At 41.7% G+C, this 9,265-nt stretch overlaps 1 protein-coding gene across 2 annotated transcripts in view; it reads left to right on the plus strand.

The window, feature by feature from the left end:
• Window positions 1–1,287, plus strand: part of LVRN (laeverin) — a 34,042-nt gene extending 32,755 nt beyond the window's left edge. The window contains exons 19-20 of one of the 2 annotated variants that reach the window (XM_059492322.1): window positions 296–371; window positions 1,047–1,287. In XM_059492322.1, coding sequence (XP_059348305.1) covers window positions 296–371; window positions 1,047–1,193 — 223 coding nt within the window. In that variant the 3' untranslated portion in view covers window positions 1,194–1,287. Of the gene's footprint in view, window positions 1–295; window positions 372–749; window positions 828–1,046 lie in introns of those variants that run through there. The other variant, XM_059492323.1, reaches the window with a different exon arrangement.
• The last annotated feature ends 7,978 nt before the right edge of the window (window positions 1,288–9,265 follow it).

Consider the following 9,265-nt stretch of genomic DNA (forward strand, 5'->3'; position numbering starts at 1 on the left):
ATCTGTTTCATGCAAAGAATTCACTTTACCAAAGTACAAACACCAGATCTTTCTAGGACATGAAAACGAAGGGTAATTATTGAATTTTGTGCAGTTCAAATGTCTAAACTGAATATTAATGGTAGTTCTTCAAAAGAAGGAAAAGAGTCCATAGTTGCAAACTTCAGTTTGCATATTTAGTTGATACTTGCAGCATAGTAAATAATCACTAAATAGTGTGAGTATTTTCAAATGAGATGCAATTTAGTATATTTGCTAATGTGCCATTTAAAGGATCTTTATCTCAATTTTACAGATATGGGCATGAATTATTGCATGATGTACTAAAAGCCATGGGAAGATTTGTCAAAACAGATGTACAGATCCAAGAGGTAAACCAGAGAAGCATTTAGTCTCAACTTCTTGGCCAGTTTGTAAATACAAGTTTTGGTTCTTAAAAGCAATCATTGACCATAATGTTGATGTCTTCCAAACCTTCATGTTTCAAGCAGAATCTCCACAAATTCTATCAAAACTGTCTCATTTTCCTCTATGAAATCTGTCTGTAGAGACAACCTCTGCCATGATACCTACTGAAAATGTACCAGCATTTGGGCAGCTGGCCTGTTAGGTTGTCACACTGACATCTGTTTAATTCCTCATACTGTTCAATCACTGCTTACCCCAAATATTTACTTACTATTCTTCACTCCTCTCTTGTCTTTTGCCTATTAGACTGATGAGAAAGATTTCTTGTTCTGTGATTGTAGAACAGGCAGCACAAGAGGATTCTTCTACCCAACTAGTCCTAGAGAGTGTGGTACCACCAGTACCAGTGAAGTTGGCTGCATTTGAAAGGATTTTTAGAGGAACAGCAAAAGGGCACATTCTTGATATGTAAGGAGCTTTCCCGCGTTAGTGTAAATCAGTAACCTTGCCCCGGCTCCTCTTCAGTCTCTGTCATCTGCCCCTTTTCTGTGCGGTTCTGTCCAAAGTGTCTGTCAGGCACACAGTTGCTTGCTGCAAGTGAAGCTGTGTGTGAACTAAGCCCGTGTTTATTTCTTCAGTTGCAGGTTTTTTATAATGCTACTTTGGAAGAGGATGAGAGAGAGACTATTACTATGCTACTGGAATCTGCAAAACTTGAAAATATTGAAAGGAGAAAACTGCTAATCAAAATTGCCAACTGGTTAGAGAAGAACATAGATGATTGACTTGGAAAACAATTTCCAGTATATTATATGTGATTCACTATCATATTTGGTATTCATTATATGCTTCAATTAAACATAAAGCACATTTTTATGAGTGCTGTGGTTGTCTTTCCACTGTAAAGTCTGGATAAAATGATTCACAAAGAAATCAAGGATTTAGTAAAAGAGGATATAAACATATTTGAATCTTATATCTAAAATAATTTCCCCCTGAATGAGGTCTTAAGGATGCATTGCTAATAATCTAACATATAGATAGAGTCTTGAATACTTTGGGGGTTTTCTTCTGAATATTCACATAAAAGGTATGCTGCATATTTGTGGCAAAATAGCATAAGGAAACTGAAAAAGTTTATATTCTGTTTTGTTTCATTTGTACAGTGGTCTATAACCTGTCTGTCTCCACTTCTATGCTCTTGAATTGCAAAGAGGACAATAGTTTAGAATAGTTCTGTGAAACATAAGCTTCATAATTACTTCATAATAGACCTGTATGGAGGAAAGGAGTACAGAATCCTCAAACTGTAATTTTAATTAAGAAATTAATGCCTTGTCATTCAAACTTCGTTTTTTCTCAGCAGATCTGTACTTAAGGTGTCTACATTTGTGTTTGATTAGGAGATGCTTCTGAAGAGACCCTGCTAGTTATCTCCATTTAGCATGCTTCAGCCCCCAGAATGGTCTTGGAGTGTATGAACTGCATTATCTTTGGCTAAAATTTATCTTGGAGATGATGTGTGTGACATTTGAGGGTCATTTTGTCCATGGCACCAGTATGCAAAGTCTAGTCTAAACTAACTCTTCTGGAACATCACTGTTCTAACTGCACTGAGGTGCTCGCTGATCACAGAATCACTGAATATGCTGAGTTAGAAGGGACCCATCAGAATCACAGACTCCAAATGCTTTGCTGTAGATACAAGGTTAGTCACCTTGATTACACAGCATTTTGGAGGTAACAGGCTGAATTCAGCCTATTAGAATTAGCAAACCATATCAACTTGTGCTTTAAAAAAAGCATGGGATCCTCAGTCCATGCAAACAATTTATTTGTAGGGTAACAGTATTGTGACAAAATTACAGTACCGGCGATCAGTTAACATGTTATGGATCAGGAAACACTGTTACATGGGAATGCAGGAGACAAAATAAATCAGAATACTGATCTATGAAAAGACAAGAGTAAACTCCAGACATGTTAATACAAAGGATTTTTCACTGGTGCCCTCTAAATACATTTAGGAAAAATGTTGCCATGATGACTGTACTGAATTTCCTCTGCTTTCTATGGCTGCAAAGAAAAATTCAAACAATTTTGAGAGTGCATGAGAAGCCCTTTACTGTATGGAAATTACCCATATGGATGATACAAGTTTGTGCTGGAAACAACTGACCTCTTAGCATTTGATCTAGTTACGAGTAATACCAAAGAAAATTGCATGTATTCTTGCAAGTCTTCAATTTGACTAAGAGAGCGGGGGAAGCTGTCAAGGCTGTGGTGAATTACGGGGGTTTTATCATAGACTTTTTAGGATGTTTTGTAAGGGACCTTAAAGATGATGTAGGTCCAATCCCCCTGTCATGGCATGGGACACCTTCCACCAGACTGGGTTCTTCAAAGCACTGTCCAGCCTGGCCTTGAACACCTGCAGGGATGGGAAGTCCACAGCCTTCCTGGGGAACCTGTGTCAGTACTGAAGCTGTTTTGCTTCAGCATTTTCTGTGATTTCCAGTAGTTAATCACTGTCACTGTATGTCTCATGAGGTGGGTTAAGCAAAGCTCAAGAAACATCCCATAACTTCACCCTATGCCCAGCAGGTTCAAACCATTTCTCTCCAACCATGAGCAACCACACTGCCTTTCTAACCAGTCTTCCATGCTTTTGTCACTTTTTTCTTCATCCTACTGAACAAAACTTTTAATTTGAACCACCAATGTGTAAAGATTACTAGAAGAATTTAAAATAAGAAGATATTTTCAAATAATGGCTGCTGACTTAAGTCTGCCTCCCAGTGACAATCTATATATTTCAGAATTTCAGCACAGTTTTCATGGAAGAGGCAGAATGGTGAAGGTGATTGCTAGGCAAGCTGCCTGAGTAGGAGCAGATCTGAAACACTTCCAGAATCCACACATTTGCACTTGGTGGCATGTATCAGTGGCAGCTCTTGCTGCTGTTGAGTACAAGCTGAGTGCAGAGGTTTGCAGTGACAACTGGGAAATACAGCAGGGGAAGAAGAGGTGCATGGGACAAATCCAGGAAAAGCTGGGAAAGCTGCTTTATTGAGGAGAGAACTGGGGTGAAAATTTTCATTGGAAATGAATATGAGGACATCAGAAAATGAGCTTTAATACTACTTATGCAGACTGTGTAGGTGTCATGGGGCCTGTAGTTGTGAAGGTGTGCACATATGGGGCAATTTCCAGTAAAAATAGCTGTGTGTCTTTGATAGATAGGATGCATTCAGTAGGCCCTGAGTGGGGGGAAAAAAGTAGATATGATGTGAAAAGATCAGCTTTTTGTTTTAAGTCCTGCCCTCTGTCTTGAGAGTGAGGAAGTCACCAACCTACACTTATGCTGCCCATACTGTATGTATGTGTGACAGGGCAGCAGAGTCGTGAGCTGGCAAGAATGCACACCAAGCCCAGTGGAGAGGGAGACTTCAGAGCTGCTTAAGCCAAGGTTCAAGAGCACCAGCCAACTTCTCCTCTGCACCTCCTGGCACAGTTATCTCGCTTCCCCACTGGTGGCTGTGCCCCCTTTCCCTCCTGGCACCTCAAGAACCTCCCAGGCAAGCGAGGAGAAGGCAGCTGGTTGTGGGGCCTGGCACAAACCCCACGCCATCTGTCTGCACTGATGGCATGTTGATGAGATGGGTGCAGCAGCCTGCGGCTTCTTTCAGGGTTGCTGGAAGTCCCAGAAGAGTGAGTATAGGGTAGTGAAAGGGAATGTGGGCCAAAATGCGAAAAAAATTAACTGAGTTCATGTGGCCTTGCCACACTCCTGCTGTGCAGTGACTCACAAAAGATAAAAAGAAATGTCATCTCTGCATCCCCTGGCTCAGAGGTGCAGGGGCTCCTCCACAGCCAGCTGTGATGTCTGGACACAGCCTCTTGGCCAAACCAATGGCACTTTGGTTCAGACACCAAAGGAAGGAAAGGTCTAGACCACGATCAGGTTAAAACTTCTCTGCTTCAAATTTATTCTCTGGTAGCCCATGCAGGAAAAGGGTGGCATGGTGAGCATTGATGCCATAAACTTGGAAACTGGAAATATGTGATTAACACAGGAACAGCAGACTCATTTGTCAGGGAATAAAGGGGGCACAAGGAATCGCACCTTCACCTTTTCCATCACTTGTATTTGACTGTGAGCCAACTCCTTTATCCCATAAATAAGACAGCCTACGTGAACCTTCTCTCAGCTCTCTGCCTGCTCTCTTCTGTTGGCCCTGTTATACACACTAGTAAAGAACTGTTATCCCTATCCTCATATCTTCGCCCGAGGGCCCCCTAATTTCGAAATTATAATAATTTGGAGGGATGGGGTTTACATTCTCCATTCCAAAGGAGGCTCCTGCCTTCCCTATCAGACACCAGTCTTTCAATCCAAGGCAATTGGTAAGTGAGCAACATCATGCATAACCTTGTACCATAGCGCACTAAGACTGTGAATTGGTAACTTTGAATCATTATATCATCATATATCTTCTGCCCAGTAAATAACAGAATGAACCTATTGTTAAACAACCATTTGATAAGTTTCACTTTCACAGTATCTTACTTCAATAAAACCACTGTTGCTGCTATGGTTTTTAAGTTGTGGAAACCTTCCCTGGGTCAGAGGGGCTGTGAGCTCTGGTTTTTGGGGGGTCACTCTCTGCCCTTCTTTGTGATGGGATGAGACAAGGACCTGAGCAGGCAGAGGGAGAGGCTGACCTTGGCTGGCTGTGGGATACCCATTGTGATGCAGGAAGAATATGAGGGGAAAAAGCACATACGTTGAGAGAAAGACAGGGAGATCACTTACTGCCTATCATCAGAATCATGTTGTAGTTAAGGAATAGCACTCCCCAGTTTAGTGCTCCCACTGAGACTCCAAACCATGTGCTTCCTGTTCACTCCCTCCTTCCTCCTCCCTCTGCAGCTTGATGGAGAGGAGCGGAGGCACAAGAGGCAAGTATTACAGGTTGAGATATGAACAACTGACTGCAAACAGCAATGAGATATGAAAAAAACAGTAACAGGAACAATACTAATGACTGACAGTACAAGAAAGAAGCAAAGATTCACATAGAAACAATACCTGAACCGTCCTTCCATTGGCCCTGAAAGGGACCTCTTCAGAAAAGACCCCCTTCCCTGTGGGGAATAAGAAAAGCCTTATGGAATAAACACCTTTTTCACCTTTGGTAAATCCTGTTCTGTTGACTTTTGTTCACCAGAACGCACTCTGGGAAGGGTTCAGCTGTGGGTAAAGGTGAAGGGCTTGTCGTGCCTCTAAGGGGAGGAAATGATGCCTTAAGTTTTAGCTTTCGTATTTTTCAGATTCTGTGGTGCTTTACTGTGTAGCTCTGAGCTTTGTGTTAAGTGTTGGCATGGATTCTCTTCATACAGTAGGCAGACAGAACAATCCTATTCCTTGAGACCAGGGACAATGGGTATAAGCTCCTAGCCCAAAAAGTATAAACAATGGTTAATTGAAAAGAGACAAACAAGGAGGATGTAACTTCATAACCTGGGGCTATAACTGGAAAATTAGCTCCATTATGCAGATGGACCAAAACTTATAAATCTGTGAGACCTCGTGACTGGTCGTCTACTTTGTGACTATTTTGGGTCCATCTTGGCTGTAACCCTGGCCAGGCTCTTGTACTGCCCAAAGTGTATTCATTGAGGCCTTTTAGTAAATGCCTACTTTATTATTTAACTCTGTCTAGCCTCTGTTCTAGGTCAGACTTATCAAGGCATCAGGATGAGTGGGTTGATAGTGACCTATTGTGCGAGGCAGGGATCAGTCTGGGAGACATGTGGACACCACGTGAACAGAGAGTGTTGTGGTGTGTTTTTATCCCCAAGGGTTTGTTTCTTTCCCCCTGGCATTGTTGGTTTAGTCTGAGTTGCACCCTCGCACCTAGCTGTCAACCTTACCCTAAGATTTTCCCTTTGTTGTAGAATGTTCTCTGCCCCTCCTCCTTCTGAGGCTGGCCCTGCCCCCTGCTCTGGAAATCCCCTGATACCCGAAACCACATTGGCCTGTTTGAACTCTTCCCCTCCCCTGTGTTAACCCACTGAGCGGTGTGAACACCGCCTAATGCTCCTCCCTGTCACTTTCCCTATGGGCTAAAAATTTGTACTCTCCCCTGAGACCTTCCCTGTATAAAAATCCCTGCACAGCTGTGTTCTGTGTCTTGTGGTGCTGGATCCTGTGTAGAATACACCTTTTAGGAACCTTTAAAAAAGACCTCTCCCTCATTCTTGCCCCTGCCTTCAACGCTGAACTATTGACACTGAAGTCCTACAGCTGTGTCCTGGACTGTGCTGCTTTCTGGGAAGAGCCACTCCTGGTGCACGGCCGGGAGCTAATGGAGAAACTCGGGCACTGCGTCAGGAGAGCTCGCTGGGTAAAGTGATGCGTGAACGACGCCACCACAGCCGCAGCCAGCAAATGAGGGCCTATTTTCGTTAGGTTTTGGTTAAGTTTCAAGTATAGAAAGGCTTGATTCTTTACAATAAATTATCTTCTTTGGAGCTAGCAAGGAGGTCTGTTTCTCTTTGTTCTCATTGCTACGGTTCCCCTGTCCCTGGCAATGATGTGGTGGTACAGAGTAACACCCATAACATCACTACCCTGGACATGCTCGCCCTGCAATTATTGCAAAAATTAACTGTCTAGGTGGAACCAGGACAGGGCAAAATGGACTTGACTTGGGGAAAATAATTTGATTCTTTTGCTATTAAAATAGATGCCTAATATTTGTTGTCCATTAAAACAGCTTCTGATAATGAGAAACAAAACAAAAAATTAACCATCCCCCTACTTTTCTTTTTTCCCAGGCTCATCTTCATTCCCAGCTCTTTCACCTCCGCTCCTAGAGTAGCCCAGTGGGAAGGAAGGAAGGAAGCGGATTCAGCCCAGTCCCGAACCACTCCTTTCTGACATTTCCTCTGGAAAAGGGGAGCTGGTTTGCTCTCCCCTTGTGCCTCGCACAATTCTTGCATGTTCTCTTCTGGGCATCTTGGCCACTAGAATCATCTCCCAGATGTTATGAATGAAGTTCTATATGTCTAATTTAATAAACAACAAAATTAGAATTTTAGCAGCAATTTTAATTGAGCAGCAATTTTATATAAAATAAATACAATCAAATATAATCAAGCAGGTATAAAAATAAATTTGGCAATGGTTTGGATAAAGTATATGCAAAACCAGTCAGGGTACAGCGGAGGTTTTCTCACCCTGCCTCCTGTACAAAAAGCACAGGAGTCAAAACACAACTTATATACATGTTCATCAGTATTTTCCTGTAAATCTCCTCCTATTTTCAATTCTTAAAATCTACATCACTATACTGCACAGCCCATGCTCCAGTTGTTGCAACATGGTCTTTTGGCTTTTTGGTGGTCGCTTCTGACCCAGGCTTCTCGTCATTGTCACTGTCCTCTGAACAACCCCACAGGTTACACATGCACCCCAAGTCTTGTGTTATAGAAGCCAGCATTATATTCCAAAAGTAAGCCTTATTATTTCATAGATACCTGGAATCATTTCAATTTTGTCCATTTCAAGGCCGATTCTCTAATTATCCCGAGGCCCATTCCATTTTGGGATTTTACTTATCTCAAACTATGTCTGGTATCCTATTCTCTCATGAACATCTGAGAACGTCTATTTTGTGACACTAATTACTTATCCTTTTCCTCTACTACTTTTTAACAAATATTTTCTAAAATATCAATATAGTTGCAATTGTTAGCATGAATCATATTCATTTATCACATGGACATTGATGTACTTCCCCCCTGTCTGTTCCGCCCCTTCCACCCCACCCCATCCTTACAATGACTTGCCAAATAGAACATGCAGGAAGAGGAAGAAAGACCTGATAAACCTGGTTGTTTGGTAAAAATGAGGGTAAAGAGAGGGGGGGGGGGGGGGGGGATTTAATTATAAAATGGGAGGAACAGCAGTCTGTCAAAATTTTAACAGTTAAATAATAGAGATCTGAAGAAATATTTGTAACAGGAAAGAGCATCACAGATCAATTGATTACACTGAAAAACATGTTTTTTTTCTTTTTCAGCTGCCCCATTTGTCTCGCTGTAGGTCCTACTGAGCTCATGGCAGGCAGAGTGTGTTGGGAGGTTCAAGGAGCAATCAGTCTGACCCGAAAGCTCAGGAGAAATTTAAGACATCTGCTCCTCTGCACCTCCCTCTGCCCAGGCAGGAACATCTGTATTGTATCTACCCAGGTGTATTTACAGTCCCGTGCTCATGGCAGAGAAAACTTGTCCCTAGAGGAACACACAGGAGTTTCACCTCTGAAATCAATCTCTCTAGATGTCACCTGAGATTTTAATCTTCCTATGTTTACATCCTTATAGCCTGACACACACGCAGTAGAAGTTTTTCTGAGCAGATTGCAAGCTACATGTTACCACGTATGCCATAATAAACAAATACAACTCATGCACAAGCAATTCAGAAAAAGTTCAGGTACACAAGTATAATTAGCAAAGTGGAAATCTCTTTCAAAGTGGAAATCCACTTTGTAATTAAGCATAAGACGGTTTAATTACAATTTTTATACTGATAGAGTTAAATTCTGTTTTCTTCATCAAGTAGAATATGGAGAAAGAAGAACCTTGGAAAAACTATGAGAATAAAACAGGTTGTATGTTTTTTGGTTTTTGTTTGTTTTTATATCAGTATCCAGGATACTGTGATACTTTTTTTCCCCTGGAGTGATTTCTGGTTTATTTTTCACAACAAAACCCCCCAAAACCACTCTGTGAAGCAAAATGTATACATGTAGCTACACATGAATACATGTGTAGCAGCATTTGCATC

The sequence above is a fragment of the Ammospiza nelsoni genome, chromosome Z (genome assembly GCF_027579445.1).
Source record: "Ammospiza nelsoni isolate bAmmNel1 chromosome Z, bAmmNel1.pri, whole genome shotgun sequence".
NCBI classification, from domain to species: Eukaryota; Metazoa; Chordata; class Aves; order Passeriformes; family Passerellidae; genus Ammospiza; species Ammospiza nelsoni.